The sequence below is a fragment of the Cololabis saira genome, chromosome 1, assembly GCF_033807715.1.
Source record: "Cololabis saira isolate AMF1-May2022 chromosome 1, fColSai1.1, whole genome shotgun sequence".
Taxonomy (NCBI): domain Eukaryota; kingdom Metazoa; phylum Chordata; class Actinopteri; order Beloniformes; family Belonidae; genus Cololabis; species Cololabis saira.
The window spans coordinates 54838349-54861241 of record NC_084587.1 but is presented as its reverse complement, the minus strand read 5'-3'; the positions used below and the strand labels follow the sequence as shown (position 1 = coordinate 54861241).

General features: G+C 42.1%; 1 protein-coding gene across 1 annotated transcript in view; it reads right to left on the bottom strand.

Moving 5' to 3' along the window:
- Positions 1 to 22893, bottom strand: part of abcc10 (ATP-binding cassette, sub-family C (CFTR/MRP), member 10) — a 33785-nt gene continuing 10892 nt past the window's right edge. Inside the window, exons 11-21 of the mRNA XM_061727442.1 lie at positions 21823 to 22008; positions 21176 to 21314; positions 18268 to 18460; positions 14732 to 15075; positions 13466 to 13635; positions 13213 to 13373; positions 10067 to 10320; positions 9808 to 9953; positions 8657 to 8754; positions 1562 to 1674; positions 1 to 1339 (exon numbers count right to left, since the gene is read on the bottom strand). Coding sequence (XP_061583426.1) covers positions 1162 to 1339; positions 1562 to 1674; positions 8657 to 8754; positions 9808 to 9953; positions 10067 to 10320; positions 13213 to 13373; positions 13466 to 13635; positions 14732 to 15075; positions 18268 to 18460; positions 21176 to 21314; positions 21823 to 22008 — 1982 coding nt within the window. The 3' untranslated portion in view covers positions 1 to 1161. The remainder of the gene's footprint in view (positions 1340 to 1561; positions 1675 to 8656; positions 8755 to 9807; positions 9954 to 10066; positions 10321 to 13212; positions 13374 to 13465; positions 13636 to 14731; positions 15076 to 18267; positions 18461 to 21175; positions 21315 to 21822; positions 22009 to 22893) is intronic.

The following is a 22893-nucleotide window of genomic DNA, read 5'->3' as shown; positions in this document are numbered from 1 at the left end:
TTTTATTTATCATTAAGTGGAGGCTTTGAGCAGGTTTCAGGGAAGGGAGTGGGTGTAACACGGTTATAAACCAAAAAGTGTACGCCGTCTTGGTCAACATTTACAAGACAGGTGACTTTCTGACAACATCCAGTCAGACTCCCAAGTCTGGTTCAACTTTAGAGCTGCACTTTATTTCTAACAACTTAATTAAAACAAAACAGTCATGTACAGTACATTCATCATTTCTTCAAAACCCAACGTAAGGAATCATAACTTATTTTTGCTGGCGGCAGATATTTACAATTACAAATGCAACAAGTAGAATTAGCAGCCAAAATATTTCTCTTTATTTTTATAAATAACAGCCCGGCTCCCAAGACGGATGCAGACTTTGTGTTTAATTCAACTCTTCAAATGATTTATAAAAATAGTTTTTTAGTTCAAAGCCCACAAAGCCCATAGATGAGGGCTCTTACAGTTTATGCGCCGTGATTGAATGAATGACGTCTGTAATTACAGTAAAGCTCGTCTGGTGGGTCCGTGGTAGAGAACAGTTGGTGTAACTACTGTACGTCACTGAGCAGCAGTTTTAGACGTTACTTCACATCCCAGCTGACTAAAACTGGTACTTTACGAGTCTCGGTAAATAATGAAAAGCAGAAACGGTGTATACAGTGGTTAGTGTATCTCCGTCTTGATCGACGTTTAGGTAACAAAAGCAAAGAAAAAAAATCCTTATTGTAAAGTAGTAGTTGGCAAAGTTGCACGATAACTCCCGCCGTGCATCCTGGGAAAGGAGGAGGAAACAGGAAACAGTGAAGTACAAACGCTGTTTAGAGCAGCTGACAGCACTGACGTGTAGAAACAAGTTATACTTTTACACAGTAAAAAGTACTGCAGGGCAGTAAAATAAAATGTAGACATGGATATAAAGAAACACGTCAGCCAAAATGTTTACGTTTCAACAAACCAAAGTCGGAAATTAAGGTAAATACAATAAGAGCTTACATTTCTTAGGAAATGAAACAGCAGCAAATGACATTTTTCTGGCCACACGCGTGACGATGAGCCCGTGCAGGCGACGCCTCTCAGCTTCAGCCGGGCCGGAGCTGCAAGCGTGTGTGGAGTCTAAAGGTTTCTCAGCAGGCCGGTCCGGGATACACGAGGGGAAAAACATCGTCAGGTTTCACAGTCCTCTCCTTCTCCCGTCTTTGGGACGTCTCCATCTCCTAACTCCCCAACCAGCCGGCGGAACACCGAGGAGTCAGACTGGCAGAGAGCAGCGGGAGCGTCAAACTCCAGCACCTTCCCAGCATGCATCACCAGCACTCGGTCACAGTCCATGATGGTGTTGATCCTGATGAAACAAAAACAATATTCTCTAAATATCCACAGGAAGACGAGGAATCAGCCAAGATTTGAACGTCTCATTCGAAAACAAAACACTTTTGACTCTTACTAATGAACTGGATTGAAAACACAAAGTTACAAAGGTGAGAAAAGGTTTTACTGCATATCGTACTGCAGCACGGGGCAGGAAAACTGACTTTTACAGACATTTGCACCAGGAAACATTTACCTGTGGGCGATAGTGAGCACAGTCTTGTCATGAAACTTGTCCCTGATGGTTTGCTGCAGCAGTTTGTCCGTCTGGTGATCCACACTGGCCGTGGCTTCATCAATACACAGCAGCTGCACAAAAACACACTCTGGAGGTCAGAGGTCAGTTAAAAACAGCTGCAAACTGTGTGGGGATGACTGAAACTGAGGAAGTAAGGACGCAATAATACAACCCCAATCAACAAAAGTTTAACTTTGAATTTATAACAAACTATATGACACCCAGACAGCGGTTTAAAGGTAGGTTATTTTGTATGGTGTAGTATATTACAAATATGATTTTTCGGCACAAAAAAACCTCTTTTAGGAGAAAGATTCTTCGTGTTCCTCTAAGCTGTTTCTTATGTTTTTCTTTTTGTCATCACTTTAAAGAAGGAATTTAGATGAAAACTGTACTTTGAGAACCCTCTCGTGGGTATAAAGGCAAAGAGGGGTTCAAGAGGCTACGGTTGGAACATTTAAAACCTTTGTTCCGGGTATGGGTCTCTGAAAAGCGTCTAGAGACAACTTTTGTTGTATTAGACGCTATATAAACAAAATTGAATTGAATTACCTGCTCTTTTTGCACTGTTTTTTTTTCGCACTACTTTTATTTCCATTCCAATGTATATACTGTCTATATTTTGTAATTATATATTTTTACTTTACCCCTCCCCTGCATGTGTGTGTTAAGTGTACTGCTGCTGAACAAATTGAGTTTCCCCATTGAGGGAGAAATAAAGGATAATCTAATCTAAATAAACAATGAATAAAAGGCATTCAAATCTACATATTTTTGTAGAGCTGTGTCTCTGAAAACAACTGTTGTTTTACTGTATACTGTACTTATTCCACATGTCACTGTTAAATGTACAGTGGAAAAGTGTTTTTAGTAGAAACCTTTAATTATGTCAGTTTTGGTCCTCCATAATCATGGTTCCGCGTTACACCAACGCAGAGCCTGCGCCGTAGGCTCTGCGTTGGTGTAACGCAGAACCATAAATCAGCCATAAAGGTTTCACGCGCGCACGTAAAACTCATTATATATATACATTAAAAAAATCCGTGTCCCTTTAGGGGCTCCGTACCTCTTGGCCTCCACCTTCAAATCACACCACTTCTTTTTTCTGCAACAGATCTGTCCGTGGCACTCGCTTTATTTTTGTTAGTGATGCCATTACTGTGACCACCAAATAATGTGGTTTTCCTGCCTCCACCTCATCCACAACATCTCGATCTCAGTCTCCGTGAAATTTAGTGGCACGGTGGCTGGACACGTCTCATCACACGTCTCATTCATCCTGACGCAGCAGAAACAGACTGCAGGTGGCACTGCACATGCTCAGCAGGCTCATTCATATACAAATACAGTCATCAAGTACTTTGCATTGCCCATTTATGGTATGAAGTGGGCGTGTAGACGGCGGGATATGAGGCGAATTCACGTGCGCAACCTTCCAGGTGGACTGTGATTTATAAAGCGAACATTGCGTGCAGATGTGCGTGCAAACGGTTTTATAAATCAGGATTTTTTTGTGTGGACGCCATTTTCGGCTTTTGGGCGCACACGCACTTTTAGTATGAATCCTACGCACTCTTTTATAAATGAGGCCCCAGGTTACCATTTTAGGAGAAACAAACAGGAAAAGCAGCTGAAGCTCTCGGTAAAAGAGCTTTGCCACCACCACAACGTCCCGGTACGGTAAAAAACGCTAGTCCAGAAGTGGAAAAGAGCGGATAAAACAGGACTAAAAGCAGAGTGAATATCGGCAGTGCTCGCCCTCGTCGGAGACAGTTTATGGACAACAAAGAAATGAAATTTGATGCAGAACTTGCAACATTTTTTTTAGATTGGCAAGTTAACTGCTGCAGATTTTTGTTTCGTTAAACATTTTTGATGGTAGAGTAAGTCAAGTTACTATGGTGTTAATTCAGCGCCAAATGTATTGATCTCAACTATGTCCTGCCTGTGATGGAAATATTAGCCTTGGCCTGAGTACAGAGTGCAAACTCATGTTTGTTTCTGAAAGATCAGCTCTGGTGCCACAATGACCTGTTATCGTAATGTTTAGTCATCATTTTGTTGTTTTCAAAATCAAGATGCATCTTTCATTCTTTGTCATTCCTGTATCGAGGTGCCTGATGTACGTTTTGACCCATTCGCAAGCAAATAATTAATTAAATCTACTGAAACTTGGATCATCTCTCAAGTCTTCCTGGTCATCTAAATGCCTTCAGTTTCCGTCCAGATAATTGCGAGTGGTTTAAACATTTTATAAAGAGGTGTTAATCCGTTTTTCCACCACACCGCCTGCCCGCAGTAGATTGATGAAGTGCTGATTTGACTCGTTTCAGAATAACAGCAGCAAAAAGAAAAAGGCACAACTGAGAACGACACTTTGGAAACAGAGTTGCTTTTAGAAAATGATGGTGATAAATGAAATGTGTAACAGAAAAACGTCTGCACTCTTAGTTTGAGTAGTAGATTTTGACTTCATGGTTACAGATCCTGGGTTTGGATTATCAGATTTCCGGTTTTGATTCACATTACATTTGATGTTGAATTGACAAGGAAAGACTGTTTTCTCGTTTCTTACGCAAGGGTAGACCAACTCACTTTGTGCAGCTACACTGCTCCACATTCCCAGACTGGCGTATGGAGTATGAATTTCATTTCCGGGTTCACATGACACATTGCTACTTTAATATTTAGTAATCAAATTTGTTTCACTTGCTCAAATCCGTCCATTACCTTTCAGGCCTGCAGCACACTTTAAAAACATTTGGGAACTCAAATACGGTAACCTGTAAAGACCCCTTGCTAGTCTTTAAAATACGTCATTACAGCGTGACTGTTTAGAAAACACACACATTTAATAGAGGCACAATAATGGTTATAAAATCAGTGTCTATATTTAGTGTTAGTGTCTCTGTTCAAAGCTTTTCTCAGTGTCCCAACCTCCCAGCATTGTGAAGACAGGACATTGTTGTGGAAGTACTGGTTATAATTGTTGGACCGTTACCCAGAAGTGTCACCAGGTGGGAAGGAAAGAGAGAGCTGGGTGTCATCTGCCTAGCAGTGGTAGAAGCCATGAGAGCTGATGATTTCACCTAGTGAAGAGGTGTATAGTGAAAAGTGAAGAGGGCCAAGCACCAATCCCTGTGGCACCCCTGTTGCCAACTCATGCAATCTGGACACTCGTCCTTGCCATGACACTCTGAAGGATCTGCCTGCGAGGTAAGACATGAACCACAAGAGGACAGATCCTGAAAGCTTTGAGAGTGTGGAGAGGAGGATGTGGTGGTTGACCGGATCAAAGGCAGCAGACAGGTCAAGCAGTCTGAGGACTGAGGACAGACCAGCAGATCTGGCAGCCCGTAGTGACTCAACAGTATGAGGACTGAGGACGGACCAGCAGATCTGGCAGCCCGTAGTGACTCAGAAACTGACAGAAAAGCAGTTTCAGTTGGGTGGCCTAAAGCCAGACTGATGTGGATCGTACAGGCAGTTGTCGTGAAGGAACTGTGAGACCTGACTGAAGACGGCACGTCCTAGAAGTTTAGACATGAACGGGAGCAGTGAGACCTGCTGGTAGTTTTCAGCCTGGCCAGGGTTGAGTGTGGGGTTTTTCAGCAGTGGAGTGACTCAAGCTTGTTTGAAGGCAGAGGGAAACATGCCAGAAGTAAGAGAGGAGTTGATAACGTGGGTTACTGCAGGTCTGACCGTCGGTAAAATGCTCTGCAGGATGTCGGTAGGGACATGATCAAGAGGACAGGTCGTTGGTATTGAGCCAACTAGAAGTTTAGAGACCTCATCCTCATTTATCCAGCCTTTAAGCTGGATGTGAAAAATGAACTTTTTTGTCGGTACTCAGACAGGTCAGTGTGCTCTTTGGATTTGTCCCACTTTCTTTCTGCTGCCCTAAGACCAGCTCTGTGGTTCCTCTGAACCTCCATGGACTGGGAGGTTTCTGTCCAGCTGGTTTGGACACCAGAGGACAGAGTTTATCCAGAGAGGAGGCCTCTCCGTAGCCTCATTAACAGATAGTGTGGAAAAGTCTGAGAGGGAAGGGAGGGTAGAGCAGACCTCATTAGACAGCTGTGTAGGGCAGAGCGATCGTAAGTTTCTGCGGTAGGAAACCATCTTTGGAGTCGGGTGAGTGACATGAGGGAGGGAGATGGAAAATGTAACCAGGAAGTGTCTGAGAGGTGCAGTGGTGCGACACACACGTCAGCTGTAGTGCAGTTTCTGGTCAGCACCAGGTCAAGGATGTGACCAGCTTTGTGTGTTGGGGGAGTCTGGACCAGCGCAAGATTGGAAGAGTGGATGAGACCGAGAAACTCATTTACCTGTGTTTTGCCGATGTGAATGTTCATGTCTCCCAGTATAATTAGCGGAGAGCATCATCAGGGATGTCAGAGTTAAGAGATGAACCCATCTATGTTGCCTCCTGGAGGGCGGTATATGACCAGAAAGTAAGCAGTGAAGGGCTTAGAGATTTTTACTGCGTGATGTTCAAGTGATGAGCAGTTAGCAATGGGACAGATGGATGTGAAAATACACTTTTTGGACATTATAAAAGCCTGTACCACCTCCTCGTCCAGCAGAGCGAGTGAATTCTGCATCTACGGATAGAGCAGCGGATCCAAGTCTCAGTCAGGGCGACGACCTGCATGTCTGAGAGACGTAACAATGAACTGCTGAACTCTGTTTTGTTAACTGCAGACTGACAGTTCCAGAGACCAAAGGTAAAAGAGGATGTGGCAGACGGACACACCCTGGGACAGCACAGGTTTTGTGGATTGCGCTGCCTACGGGAGGCACGTCTTGGTCTGTACCCGTATCTGACCGGGATGGTTTTGATACACATTTTGCACTACTTTGGTTGTAACTGTGCTCAGTGGACTCACGCAGGTAGACTCGCAGGTCTTTACCCGTTGTGCTTTTAATCCGAGGTGGTCAGTCACAACGCTGACGCTTCAGCGCCCTGAGTGTGGTAAAATACCAGAAGTCGACTCAGCTGAATCACTAAGCTAATTGCATTTGGCCGTACCCGCCTCTTTCTGCTTGGCCCCGAGCAGAACAGTGGGTGTGACCCGCGTCACGGCCTCAAACTGCAGTCCAATCCAGACAAAAGTGCTGACGGCAGAGATTCAGACTAACAATGGCCATCAACAGCCCGAAGCCAAACCAGAAACTCAAGCAGACGCTCACCTAAACCCACTAATCCATACTAATTCTATCTGACAGAGCTGCAGTGCTATTATATTGGCATTACAGACGGGCATCCAGGCAGACGCCTCTCTGTGTGCTCAAAACTTTATGTACTGATAACTTCAGGTGCAGAGCGTGTTTCTGATTAACCCGGCCACACATCCTCATCCTTTTTTTCCTTCAAAACAAAGAATTACTCTGTTTTCCTTGGATTTGATTTCTTACCTATTTGTTATTATGTCCTGTCGCTTTTAATGTCAATGTAAAGCACTTTGAATTACCTTGTGTTGAATTGTGCTATATAAATAAATTTGCCTTGCCTTGCCTTGACTGCGATTTCCAAGGATGCAGAGCAACGTTTCTGCAGACACCAGTGGAAGTTTTTAAAAATAAGGGACATTTTCCACTGCCCGCTGTCCCACCAGCCCAACCGAGGTCCAGTATTTGCATTCCATTTTAAGACAGGTTTACAAGAAATCTAAAATATCTACCTGTCAAACATTTATAAACTACAATTATGTGTTCTGAATCTGACAGGTCTGCGTCTGTTGACACTGAAATGCTGTGGACATTCCTATGTATGTCATATCTATAACAGAGCCTAAATGAAAACATAAAAGTGAAATAAAGCACATTTATTTATTTTAAATATTTTCAGTTTATATACACATTGATTGTCTTCAAGTGAAACATTTACATTTTCCCTCTCTGGCATTCATGACTGTCAGAACGCGTAACTGAGCCCCGTCCTGCTCCTCTTTAGGAAAGTAAATTTGGTTTCCCATTTTTAGAGATATTTACACTAAGTCTTTGCTTTTTTGGAAGAAATGTTTTCTCTCTCGTTACATCCATCCATCTCCTATTTGTTGTTCCGAGTTTGTTCCCGCTGTTGCCACTAACCTCGCGAGAACCAGGGCACAACGAGGGGCAGTTATTGCAAGGTTAGTGGCAATTCACTTAGGAGAGGCATAAGAATGCTTTTTAAAAATTATTATATTATAAAACGGGAAATTTACGGGAAAATACTAAAAAGGAAAGAGGGGTACAATACGGTAGTTTCCTGCCCAAAACTGGAGACTTGACAGGTATGAACTCATGTGACGTGTAGGAAGAGCAACAACCACACTGCAAAAACTCAAAATCTTACCAGGAATATTTGTCTTATTTCTAGTTAAAATGTCTAATTTTTAGTCAAAATACTTGAAATAAGTAGAAAAATCTGCCAGTGGGACAAGATTTATCTTCTCATTACAAGCAAAAAAATCTTGTTCCACTGGCAGATTTTTATACTTATTTTAAGTGAAAATTTACTTGAAACAGGTGAAAATTGTTGTTTTTTCCAGTGATGAGTCTTGTTTTAAGTGTAATGAGATTTTTTTGACTAAAAATGAGACATTTTAACTAGAAATAAGACAAATGTTTTGAGTTTTTGCAGTGCAGACAAGTATCTGCAATAGATATCCCAAAATGGGGAAATGCCTGGGGGGCTGGGCTGGGGACTCATCTCTCCAGAGAAAATGTTCAAAATAAATGGGTCTGGCTGGCCAGGCTACTCCCTGATGACACACACACACACACACACACACACACACACACACACACACACACACACACACACACACACACACACACACACACACACACACACACACACACACACACACACACACACACACACACACACACACACACACACACACACACACACACACACAGAAGCAGCGGTGCTATCGTGGACGACCAGACTGTTCCGCTGAATCCTGACGGGGACGGCATCAGTGACTCCACAGAAACCAACCTGATATTTTGTCCGGTCTGCCGTGTTTAAGGTTAGAGCAAAACGCCGTAGCTGGGACTCACCTTGGCCTGCGTGAGCAACGCTCTGGCCAGACACAGCAGCTGCCTCTGGCCAGCAGAGAAGCCTTTCCCTCTCTCTCCCACCTCAGCATCCAGGCCCCCTGCCATTCACACGCACAAACACAGAACAGACCCTGTGATCATCCCTCAATCATCCCCAGTAAACATTAGCAGATACAACTATGGAAGTACTTAACAGAATCAATACACAAAGGAAAATAGGGAGAAGCAAAAACCTGTAGGATGGCATCACTGCCAAATTATCAAAAAATACAATCTATTACGTTTTGACAGTTTTGTAGGCTTCTCATTTTTAAAACTTATTTTCAAATGTGTGAATAACCTTGCCCCAGAAATACTAAACTAAACAAACAAAACGGTGGAATTAGAACTAGGGCTGCAACAAGTAGTAATTGTAGAATAGCAAAACGCAGAACAACATTTGGACAGTCATCCTTCTCTGTAATAGATACCAAATTATGGAATACACTGAACCTGAAATCAAAATACTGACAGAGCTCAAGGTTTTTAGCAACAAGTAAAACAATGGCTGAAACTGAAACAAGCTGGTGAACATTGACTTTAACATACTGTACCACTGTATTATTTTAGTTTTCTGTCCTTATCTGGTTTGTGTTTTTGCTTCTTCTCTTTGTATTGTCTTTATTCTGTTTATTCTGTTTTGCATTGTTTTGTATTTTAATGGTTTTGTACTGTTTTAACTCTGCTTTCCAATGTTAAGTAAAGGCCTAACCAGGGACAGGGGTTGCAAATTAGCTCTGACTAGAAACCTGTTTGTATGACATCTGTTTTGTATTTTTTATGAAATAATGTTTGATACATTTGTCCCTGTTCAATAAACGTAATTAAAAAAAAAAAAGCAGAGAAAAAAATCATGCTGCAACGTATGAAATATGATAATAAAAGTGTTTTACTGAACTTCTGAACTGACCAGTTAATACAACATGTGCAGAAGCAAACTGACTGTACATGAAATGGTTTAATTTATCAATCATTCTGAGCTAACAGAGACTTTCTCAGGTGATACTGTGTGGAGTTTAACTTCCCGAGTCAGGAGGTTTTCCAACACAGTTTGGTTTAAAAGGGGCCCTCAGCTGTGCTGCTCAGCGATCGTCTCCAGATCAATAACTCACCCATCCTGCCGACCACGCTGCTGAGGTGGCACTGGTCCAGGACGTCCAGCAGCTGCTGGTCCGTCTGTCGCCCACACGGGTCCAGGTTCTCCCTGACGCTCCCGCTGAACAGGAAGGGGTCCTGAGGAATAATGGCCAACCTGGACCTGCAGAGGGCACAAAGAGCACGCTGATGATTCCACCTCACAGCACTACGGGACGAGGTGAGAAAATCATTGATAATCTTAAAGAAATGTGGTGTCTTCTAACTGTGGCGTACCTCAGCTGAGCCAGGCCCACGGTGCTGATGTCCAGGTGATCTAGCAGAATCTGCCCCCGGTTCAGTTCCACCATGCGGAACAGGGCCAGGAACATGGACGACTTGCCAGAGCCTGTGCGCCCCATAATGCCAATTTTCTCCCCGGGTGGCACCAGCAGGCTCACTCCATCCAGCGCGTTGGGCAGACCCTCCCTGTAGGACAGAGCCACGTCACGAAACTCCAGCCGGCCCTGCTCGGGCCACGCAGGGGGCAGCTGAGGACAGAACACCAGCAGAAACACACACTGATACAGCAGCAGTGGGAAACAGAGGAATCAATGCACATACAGTTAGCAGACCTTACAGAACAAACTCACTCACTTTGTAGGACGTCTAGTGTGACTTTTTTAATTTTAAAACCTGAACACTGCATTTATAATTTTGTGAGGGTAGTCAAGGAGCAGAGCAGATCTGCAACATTTTATACAGGACTGTCTTTGTACAGTTTGTAAGGATTCAAATATAATGTGACGTTGTATAGCTTCATTCCTGCTTTGTATAAGGTGTCTAGATCTTTTTTCTGTTGAATGAAAGATGCCTTAGACAGCTGGGCCCAGTATTTAACTTTGCTTTTCTAATTATGCTTAACATTTGTAAAAAAAAAATATTTTCAAATTTTAACTTATGTTACATGATAATGTCTTTGAGCACTGATTTAAAAAAAGCCAAGTTCCAAAATTTGTAAAATGAATGCTGATTGAAATTAAATATTTATTTGTTTTTTCATTTTTTTTTTTTCTTTTGTTTTGTTTTTTATCCCAAATTAAGGAATTACTGGTGCCTGGTTTCTGTGAATTCAAAAGCTGTCCTTCTCCTAGCATATATGTAACACACTTGTGCTTATCAGGAGGAAAACAGACAACCAGCAATTACATTCATGAATTATATGAAGGTGCTACAACATAGTTTGCTCCTTTTCTACAATCACATCTACAATAAAAGGCTCAACCATTACATTGTTCCTGCATTTGTTCTTACTGCGGTTTCATGTTTCAAAACTGCCTTAAATGAAGTTAATAGTGGGAGTGACAAAAAAAAACCCAACCTGTTTGATGCTTAATTAAATTGCAGTTTGCATCTTAAAACCATATAAATCTACTTTATAACATTCAGATTTTTACAGACAAGTTGCATACAAATATATTACCAAATAAACTATATATATAAGATATGCACTGTAAATGCACATTTTTCATCCATCCCTACATACAAGAATACCCACTTGAGCCCAACGTCTGCAGTTGTTGGTCTAATCTTCAGAAAGAGAATGCTGGGCTGCAGACCAGACCACATGTTTCATGAAATGTTTGCCTTGATAAAATAGATGTGATTTCAAGACCTCCCATCCCCAGGGGAAACTGGTGTTTCTTTAATGAATTTATCTGTGCATACAGGACTGTCAGAAAATTAGAATATTGTGATAAAGTTCTTTATTTTCTGTAATGCAATTAAAAAAACAAAAATGTCATAAATTCTGGATTCATTACAAATCAACTGAAATATTGCAAGCCTTTTATTATTTTAATATTACTGATTATGGTTTACAGTTTAAGATTAAGATTCCCAGAATATTCAAATTTTTTGAGATAGGATATTTGAGTTTTCTTAAGCTGTAAGCCATGATCAGCAATATTAAAATAATAAAAGGCTTGCAATATTTCAGTTGATTTGTAATGAATCCAGAATGGATGACATTTTTGTTTTGTAATTGCATTACAGAAAATCACAATATTCTAATTTTCTGAGACAGTCCTGTACATTTTCAGGAGAAGAGAGATGGCAGACGCAGCGGTCAGGTGTGGGCGGTCACTGGTCACGCGAGTAAATATGGTCCTATTTGTTCCTAACTGCTCCCTGAGCTGCAACACTGTTGTGGACTGGCCTAAAGGAGCATTCTGAGTCTAGTTTCAGATGATAAGGAGTGAAAACGTTCACCAGGAACCAAAACGACGTGAATCAAAGCAGTTTTGAGATAGCTGAGTGTAAATCCATCTAATAAAATTCAGAATATATCCATTTAACTTATAAGTTATATGGCCGTGAGACCTTGCAACAGGAGACCCTGCAGGAGTCATCCCGCCTGCGCTCTGCTTTCTGATGTTGTGGCCTAAGACAGTTACTGTATTTTCCGCACTATAAGGCGCACCTAAAAGCCTTACATTTTTTCAAAAGCTGACCGTGCGCCTTATTATCTGGTGCGCCTTATATATGGATCAATATTGAGCCGCAACAGGTCTATAGATATTTCAACAGATATTTTTCAGCAAAGGCTCTGTGTGTATTGTTGAAATGTCTTGCGACATTTGACCGTTTATAGTTAGACAGTTTTTCTCCATAAATTAGGCATACTGGTAGGCCACTCTCATCAGAGGTAAATGCAAATGAATCTGCCCAGGCATCATTGAATGTTCCATTTTCTTCTGATACTTTTCTTTTCTTACATTTCTCCATACTTGGCCTTGCTGGGGTTGAAAGTTGCAACGAATGGATGGCGTTTTGGCGGATACACCGGATTTTGAGCGACGAAAAACAATAAAATACAATAAAAAATAAAATACACTCCAATTAAATACTTAGTTTTGTTTTTTTTCTGGAATTTATTTTCCCAAGCCACTCGGAGCCGCCGAAGGATGAAAGAGCCGCATGCGGCTCCGGAGCCGCGGGTTGAGACCCTTGGTCTAATGGATAACGTAACTCCAGCCTCTACTGTAGCGCCTTATAATGCGGTGCGCCTTATATATGGAAACCGTTTTAAAATACGTCATTCATTGAAGGTGCGCCTTATAGTGCAGTGCGCCTTATAGTGCAGAAAATACGGTATTAATAACTCAGAACCTATGTTTGGGATCATTGTCATGCTGCAGAATGATTCTGATTCCTATTTAATTTCCTCTACCATGGCATTGGTGAAGCCGTGAGGAGGCTGAGCTACAGCCAACACCAGTTATGTCTCTCAGCATACACTCGACAACATTTCAGATAAAATATATCTGCATTGTTGAAAGGAGGGGTGGTAACCTGTGTGAGCGAGGGGTTTATTCTTCCTGTGTGATATGACCGCGGGTCGTTACGTTTGAGCATCAGTTTTTGTGGTGGTTAAGCCTGACCTGCACGTTCTGATCCTGCGGCTCGGTCGGCAGGTCAGTGAAGTATTCCTGCGTCCGCTCCACGCTCACCAGCTGCATTTCAGTCTGCGTGAAGCTGAATATGAGCCCGGACAGGAGCGATGTGATGGACAACGCATAGGAGAGGGACAAACCCACGAGACCTGAAATAAACACCACAAGCAGCAAAACAGAGACACGGTTTTAACTAAATCAAATACTTTTGCACAGTTAGAAAATCCAGCTGTCGTCTCACCTGGATCAACAACACCATACTGGTGCTGCACAACGGCTATCACCCCGAGGCCCGTCACTACAGCAACACCAATCAGCTGCAAGCGGATGTCCAGCCACTGCATGGCGGCGTTGCTAAGAAACAAGCAGCGCTGGTTCTGCTCCAGGCGCCTGGCGCTCTCCTCCACAAACCTGAGACGAGAGACAACAGACCTTCTGCTCTTATATGTAGACAGACACACTGTGGAACGAGCAATGCTTTTAAGAAACTGTGAAAAAGGTGATGGTCTGGTAAAATACATATGATTTCAGCAACTGAACATGACGACATCGTGCGCTGAGCTAAAAAACAAAGAGTAGATGAGATGCCCGCTGCCATTTTGAGTTGAAAAAACACTGTAGCAGTAATGTTACAACTCAGACTGTGAAGAATTTATTTGTGTAATTTAAGGATTTAAAGAGTTTTATTGTGTTTATGGCCTGTTATACAGGTCAGGTTTTTTTGCTCGGTTGAAAGCTCGGTTGGAGCAAGGATTGGTCTGCCATGTTGCTAGCCATGAGCGTGCACATCCACAGACGGGATTCAAGATGGCGAGCAGACCCAGACATTCAACTAATCTTCTCCATCACACCAGTGAGGGGTTCTCCTGCATGTGGTAACTCGCTGCCAGAGTGGTAGGAGTATCAGGAACTAGTCTGAACTGAACAGAACTGATTGAACTAATATTTTTGGACTGAATTGAACTGAAACCTTTCATTGAACTGAACACTTGAACTCACATTTGGACTTGAACTTAAATTTAAAGTGCCATACTTTTATTTTCATACGTTTACATTTTTGAATGTGATTTGAATAACTGTGGTCCACCTTGATTTAACTGTGTTTTGAAGGTATTTTCTTACCTGTAAAAGAAAGGAAAAAGAGTTAACTCAGGAAGAAAAATAGGAATCCTAAAATAGGTGCAACCTAGGAGAAAAGAGACTGGTCTAACCAGCTTTATTAGCTTTACTAAAATAAACTAGGTGAACTAAAGAACAAAAAGAAAGAGTGATATACTTTTTTTCCATTTATACCTTAATATTAAGAACCTGCAGGGTATTTTTAGTTTCATGTACTGTGTTTTATATGTGTGTTTGTCGTTCACTAAATTGCCGGCTTTTTCTACCTCTGGTGTCATTATTTTTGCTCCCCACTCCTTAGAGCCTAGAACTGGTCCAGTGGGGCAGTTAGTGGTGTGATACCGGTGCTACACTGGGCTTTAAAAGGGCTGATTTTCCGGGCTCTGACCTGGCGGAGTGTCCGCTGGCCCGGATGGTTCCCAGCCCCGTCAGGGTCTCTGAGAAGTGTGAATACACGGGCGACAGCGTGAGGCTGCACAGACGCTTCAGCTCCCGGGAGGTGTGTCTGTAGAAGGACTGAGTCCGTTGGTAGAGCAGCGTCAGCGGGAGCAGGGGGACCAGCACCCAGGGCAGGCCGTAGCTCATCACCACCAGCATGCCCAGCAGGCTGAACACGTTGGCCAGCAGGATGTTCAGGATGAACGGCAGGCTGTCGTCGATGGTGTACAGGTCCGAGGAAAAACGGTTGAGGATGCGGCCCAAAGGTGTGGTGTCAAAGAAGGTCATGGTGGCCTGGAGGAGGACACAGAAAGGACCGTTTTTGTCATTATTCAACCTTTATATCAACTGCAGAAATCAAAGTTGGATGAATGTTTTCACTGAAATCTATCTACCAACAGCTCCAGCGGTTCTTTTCTTTCTACTGGATACTGATAAAGGAAAGTTATCAGTAGGATGTTAATGAGCCAGTTCAGACGTAGGGTGTGTCCTAATACTCCCCCTGCCCTCGTTTTGATCCCTCCCCCTAGATTTTGCGCGTTCCCGTGAAGGTAGTGGTGTCCCAATTCCTCTTTTCACCTAGGGGGAGGGGGCATAACGAGGGGGAGTGGCTGAGAATAGCCCCTTCACAGCGAGTGTTTTCAGATGCACCCTAGTTTGATCTAGGGGCCTAAAATTACCTAGAATACTTTTCGTCGTCATTTGCGGACTCAATCCAAAAAAAAAAACATGGCGGACATTTCTTATTTTTTAGTGAATAAAATCAATATTTTGAGTTAGTTTCTGCATAAAAATGCATTTTGATTACATTTTTAGCGAGAAATATACATTTTACTTTCATAATATTCACTCAGTGAATGTACATAATCCCTTTTTTGTCCGTTGTTCGTGAAGATCGCGCCAGAATAAAGGCTGTTAGGTTTCGCCGTAGGCTACGTAACCTACGCTGTACGCCGTACCCTACGCCGTAGGCTCTGCGTCGATTTAACGCGGACCCATAAGCTCCAGAGCCGGCAGGCAGAAATCTCCAAATTTTCGGAGCAAATTTCTTAACAGGCGTAGCTACAACTGTTAGATTTCATCTATTAAACCAACATCTTCCTAAATGATTTATTTCAGCCGGCGTGATTCTCAACAGAGCTGCAGGTTTCTCTCCCGGGACGACGGAGCAGCTTGACCCGGAGGACACGTCTGTCCCCCCGGCCGTGAGCTGAGGCTGCTCCCCGGGGCCGGCGGGTCTTCTCATCTCCGAAAACGTAGAGTCAAATTTCTTAACAGGCGTTATTTGGATAAACTGAGCCCAGGTTGGGGATCTTAACGGTTACTTTTACGCCTGAAAAAATATTAAAACTTAATAAAGTGCCATATTAACAGCGCTACAGCTGAAATTAAAACAGCTTTTGGCTCTCAGCTTCCTGATCAGGGTAGGGATGAAAACGAGGGGGAATAGGAGAAATGGGACAGGCACCTGGGCCAAGTGCCCTAGATCTCAAGTGCCCTAAAATCTCCCCCTTCTTTTTTGGGGGTAGGGAAGAAAAGAAGGGCGAGTGAAGAAAAGTAGGGGGAGTATTGGGATTGGGCCATAGTTTCTGACACCCAAAATGAGTTTATTTTTGAATGATATCATGCCAATGACATAAAAACACTGTAATTTTGAAAGGAAAGCTTGATGGTACCACAGGAGTGCTATGAAATGATGAGCTAAACGGCATTATGGTACACAAGTTCACCTGCTGCAAGTTCACCATTCAAGATTATTGAAGCTCATGATGACACTAACAGGCTGAAATGACATCTGCAGATGTGATCTTTTATTTTTCTACTGATGAGACTTAATCTTAATTTTTCTAGGGCAGTGCGGATGCAGAAACCTGAGTTCTGATTTTCAGATAGGACTCGTGTCGCTTCAGGCTGTGGTCGGAGATCAGACAGATCCAGTAAACGGCCATGTGCCATGAGTGACAACAAATATATCTGAATCATGTGGATTGTTTTCCTGTTGGCATTAGGGCTGGGGATCGATTCAAATGTCAAGAATCGATTCGATTCCGATTCTTCAGATTCAGAATCGATTATCAAGATTTGATTCGATTCCGATATTGATTTGGGTTTGTGTTATTAAATAACTGTTTTTTGAGCTGTTGCATGAATTATATGACTGTAGTTCTGCAACATATTAATACTAGTATTATATTGAGATTAAACAGCAAGTATTGCAGCTAATGATGCTGTAAGGACCAATCAGCTCCCAGAATGCTGATAGAACTGCTTTCAGAAACATCGTGTGGCAGAATTACCAAACAGATCCAGGGAGGAAACAGAGACGGATGAAATCAGTTTTATTTTTTCCCACATTCCGTTTTTATTTGTTCCATTTTCGGTCTATTTTGGTTTTTAATTTTTGAGCATTTGGTTTTTAGCATTCTTTGCAAATGTAACCCCAAGACAGTATATAAAGTAATGAAATATAGACAATTTATGCAATTATAACTGAAAACTTTAATGTTTTCATACCTTTAAACATATTTAAAGGCAAAAACATGGCACCAGTTATTCTGGTGTCCAACAAAACATTCCTTTTTTGGGCATAAACAAAAAAATAACCAAAAGTTGTAATGTAATGATGAAAAAAAAAAAAAACATAATTAAATAAAAGAAACCCCCCCCACCCCCTAAAAAAAAAGAAAAAAAATATCGATCTTTAGACATATGAATCGATTTTTTGGAATTAATATGAGAATCGATTTAGAATTGGGAAATCGATTTTTTCAACACAGGCCTAGTTGGCATGCATGAAGCACTTTATGACAGGGAACACATTTCTCATCATTCAGATCCCATCGCGGCTGCAAAGTTGCTGCAAAAACCAGTCAGCAACAACGCAGGACAGTGACAGTAATCAGCGGCAAGACGTTGCCAGTATCGACTACGATCGCTTCCAACCTGCAGCAGCTGAATCTCCCACTTCAACATGTTTTTTACAGTTAATGCGAAAAATTAATGCCAGACGCTTTCTGGTGCATAGCCATGATGTTTCAGAGGGTTGTCGCGTTCACGTGAAGGACTGACACAGGACAGATGTCATGAATCTGAACGGTCAAATCCTATTTTTACCAAATTAGAACTGTATTGGAGCCAGACAAAGTGGCTGTAGCGTGAATCCATTGATTCATTGATCTTTTAATGGAAATTTCTGAGCATTCAGTTGTGTTGGATTTAATGGCACCAAGTAGATGAGACGGTGTCTCTGAGTGTCACACCTCCTCGTCTAGAGCATTTGAAGCCCAGATGAGACTCAGTTTCAACAATATCCTCCCATCGGGTAGTCTGGAGTTTCATACCGGCAACCTTAAAGTCACCAGCTTGCTCCTCTGACCTTCACCACGCCTGCCAAATGTGATAAAACCCCGTCTGCCCGGCTCAGTCCTGACAGCGGGCGCTCGGCGTCTGACAGGTGTCTGGGGGCTTAGAGCTGGGATGACGCACCTTCAGGACTCGGTCCAGGAGCCTGTTGTGGATGGAGGAGGCCGCGCAGACGACGCCGTGGGCAAACAGGAAGGCTCGCAGGGCCGTGAAGAGGGTGTTAGCTGACGCAATAGAGCTGTAGACGGTCAGGTAAAACCTCACATCCACACTGCTGTTGGTGGACGGGGACGCCTGCCCGGAGGGGGGAGGAGATCTGAAATTAAAGAATAGCATTTTATGAACATGGAAAGCTATGACATTGTGTAAATTTGCTTACAAAACTGATAAAATAAATAAACAAATAGAGAATCAGTTTACACTCCATAATTCCACTAAAGAGAAGTTTTGCTTCCTGATGAGGAAGCATTTGTTCAACCAAAGAAATTATTTACCGTATTTTCCGCACTATAAGGCGCACCTAAAAGCCTTTAATTTTCTCAAAAACCGGCAGTGCGCCTTAAAATGCAGTGCGCCTTTATATATGATAATTACGGTAATTTCTGTTACTGTGGGTAATGTAGTCAGGGGGATTTTGGGTAATGTAGTTGGTGTCGCTGAAGTAACGGCGCTAAAAACGTCAGGAATCGTCACAGATGTTCAAGGCAACAGCAGCGACGCTGACTCGCATAATGGCGACGTTGATGAGACGGAGAAAGCTGGTTTTTATTTTGTTAATAAAGTTTGACATACGGTACTTTTCTTGTTTTGTTTTTTTTTGCATTTGCTGTAGGATTTTGTAGCATTTCCTGTAGCGCAGCTCCATCAGATAGATACGTAACTCAACCCCAGCCACTATACTACAGTATTTTACCATATATTTAGTGCGCCTTATATATGGAAAAAGTTTTAAAATACGTATTTCATTGAAGGTGCGTCTTATAGTGCAGAAAATACGGTAGTTTCATACCTTCAAAGGTCATTGATAGCTGCATCATACCTTCTGTTATGTGATTGTCATTACGCTGTAAATCATCCATGACTTCTCAACCCTCGTTAACATTTGTTAGTCATATAAAGGACCCGCCCAAAGTACTCGAAGTACATAATGAAAAAAGCCAGGCCAAGCCAGAAATCTGGGAGTGGTTCTGGACTCAGACCTGGATTTTAACAGCCACATTGAGACAGCAGTGAAGTCTGTTATCGCCTAAAGGACATGTGGAGGATTAAAGGACTGGTGTCTCAGCAGGACTTAGAAAACCTGGTCCTGCTTTTATCTTCAGTAGACTGGACTACTGTAACGCTGGTCTCACGGGTCTCTAGAACCTCCATCATTTAGTCCAGAACTGCCCGAGTCCTCACTGAGACCAGGAGAGTGGCCCATATAACTCCAGGTCTTAGATCTTTACACCGGCTTCCTGTCTGCCCCAGAATAGATGTTAAAATGCTGCTGCTGGTTTATAAATCTCTGAATGGTCTGGGACCAACACACATCTCTGATCTCCAGGTCCACGATGAACCAACCACAACCCTCAGGTCGTCTTTCTGTCCCCAGAGTTAGAACCAAACACGGTGACGCAGCTTTTATGCTCCTCACCTCTGGAACAAACTCCCAGAATGCACCAGGGCTGCTGAAACTCTCAGTTGCTTTAAATCAAGGTTGAAAACCTTTTTATTTACTGCTGCATTTCAGTAATCTCCCATAATGCACTGCAACCTTTATTTCCTGCATCTCATTTATTAATTATTTTTAAGTGATTATTTTAAATCCTGTAAATTATTTTTTATTTTACTTATTTATCTCATTATTATTTGTTTAAACTTTAAATCATGCCTTTTAATGTCTTCGTAAAGCACTGTATCACTGTGTTGTTGAATTGTGCTATATAAATCAACTTGCCTTGCCTGGTGAACACACCAGAGCTGCCAGGAATCTCAGAAACCTTCAGATGTTTCACATTTTAAGAGAACTGTACTTAAGCACGGAATTGGTTATAAAAGAAAGTAATTTTTGATGAATGACCATCAATCAGGAATTAATCCTTTTCTGAAAAAGAAAAGCTTCTCCAACATCGGATTACTGACCCTCTGCGTAAATAACATGACACAGATGAAAGCACAGGAAGGTTCATCTTCCTGTGCTGGAGTGTGCAACAAATTAATGACCATGTTCTATCACTCTGTGATTGAATCTGTCCTGACGTTCGCCATTATCTCCTGGTTTGGTAGCATTATCTCCTGGTTTGGTAGCATTATCTCCTGGTTTGGTAGCATTTTCTCCTGGTTTGGTAGCATTATCTCCTGGTTTGGTAGCATTTTCTCCTGGTTTGGTAGCATTATCTCCTGGTTTGGTAGCATTATCTCCTGGTTTGGTAGCATTATCTCCTGGTTTGGTAGCATTTTCTCCTGGTTTGGTAGCATTATCTCCTGGTTTGGTAGCCTCTCACTAGGAGATAAAAAGGGGCTGGAACACATCGTCAAAGTTGCCAGCAAAATCATTGGTGTTGCCTTCCCTGATTTGCCTACTGTCTTTGGCAGGAGGGAAACATCCAAGGCTCAGGACATCCTACAGTGTCCTGACCATCCTCTCAATCCACAGTTTGAACTCTTACCCTCTGGCAGGAGATTCAGATTGCCCAGGACCAAATCAAACAGACTGAAAAATTATTTTATAACTCACGCCATCACCCAACTTAATTTAAAACTCAATAAATGAACAGCTGTGAACTCCACTCCCCACTCTCCACACTACATCCTCAGCCCCCCCCCCAGGGTATTTGTGTGTACTTTGTGTGCTGTGTCCTAGCTGTGTGAATGTGCTCTGTGTTTTTGTGCCTTTTATGTTTCTTGGTTTTACCCCCCCCCCCTGTAAAGCGAATTTCCCCTCTGGGAGATAATAAAATGAAATTGAATTGAATTGAATCTCTAAACCTTGACAAGGTAACTGGACACTGTAAAGGAAGGTTACGTTAAATGATTAGACTCAGCTTACATTAGGCCAGCGGTGTAGAAGAGCAGCAGGTGAGGGGAACCGGCAGCAGCTGCAGAAGAGCCGTTGATCCAAGTGGAACCGTTGTTTTTCAACTGAGAGATCCAGTAGGACAACCACCAGTCAGAAACGTTCTTAGAGGCTGGATATCACACAAACACACACACACACACGGACAGAGAAGTAGAGAGAGATGGTTTGGTTTATGCTTCTCCAGAAAAAGTACAGTAACGTGGGTTCAAATGTTTTACAAAGTTAGAGTACTAATATACAGAATATTTAAGTGTAGGACTGAAAAAACTAAATATTGCTAGTGTACAACTACAGCAAACTATCAATAAGAACTGTAGACATTCCCTAAATATCACTCAAGCCATTAAAACCTCATGAATGTCGTCTTGTAAGTGATGCATAAGTCTCACCTCATTAATCTGAGATCATTACTTTCCCAATCTTCATGATATTTTGGTTGTTTTTGTGTCTTGTGTAATAAAACACTTTATTTTCTAGTGTTTGATATTTGTTAATTGGACCTTGTCAGGGTTGCTCACGTGACTGACTACAGGAATAAAATCTCACACATTCCTATTTGAGCAGATAAAAAATAAGAATCTCAGTGTTTCAGCTGTCGTGTGTCGTGTTTCCCAGACCTTGCATGAGGAGCAGAGACATTAAGATGGAGCTGGCCAGCACAGCACCCACAGCCAACCAGTAGGTCCGGTAAACTCTCCAGGCCAGTCCACCTGCTTGCTTCTGCTCCACCCCCACCAGGTCAGCATCATCGTCCAGGCCCAGGTCAGGAGAACTACCCAGCTCCTCCTCCCGCTCTTCACTGGCTGATTCAAATACAAGAAACAAAAAGAAACCAGTCAGACGTTCCTTAATATCAGAGTTTAGTGAGAGACGTGAGAGTCGTGGGACATTTGGCCGTGACAGGGTTTGAGTTCTTTGACTTTTCTGTAAAAGTTGTTTAAGTCTCAGTTCCAGCCTACTGCTCAGTGACAATGTTCATATCTAAGAGGTGCTAAGTTTAGCAGCTCTGTTTATCATAACCATGGGTAAATGATCTCACTGCAATTCTTTTGACTAATGCCAGAGGTGGGTAAAGGAGCCAAAAATTGTACTCAAGTAAAAGTACTGTTACTTCAGAATAATATGACTCAAGTAGAAGTAAAAAGTATCATCCAAATAATTACTTGAGTAAAAGTAAAAAAGTACTTGGTGAAAAAACTACTCAAGTACTGAGTAACTGTTGAGTAACTCCTGATTTATTTTTTTAACACAACCATTCAAGCAGACAAAAGTACAAAATAATCATCTTCAGGGAAATTAAATCAATAAAATAATAAAATAAATTAAAATTAATAAAAAATAGCTTAAATAAAATAATCTTAAAGTAAATTCAGGTACTTTAATAAATAATAAAATAAATACAATAACAGAATAAAAAAATAAATTAAGCACAAGTAGGACAAAATGTCAAGCCTTTGTACTTTTCTTTTTTAACCAGGCAGAACTAGAACAAACATGAACTCATAGAAACTCTGTGTGTGTTTGAGTCTGTGTAAATGTGACAAAACATGCAAAAACAAACATTTTTCCCAAAGAATCACTCAGTGATGTCATGAGATTGACGCGTACGTGGATAAAAGGGATAAAAGAAAAGTAACAGCTCAACGTAGCCTAATGTAGCGGAGAAAGAGTAACAGTTTCTTCTTCAC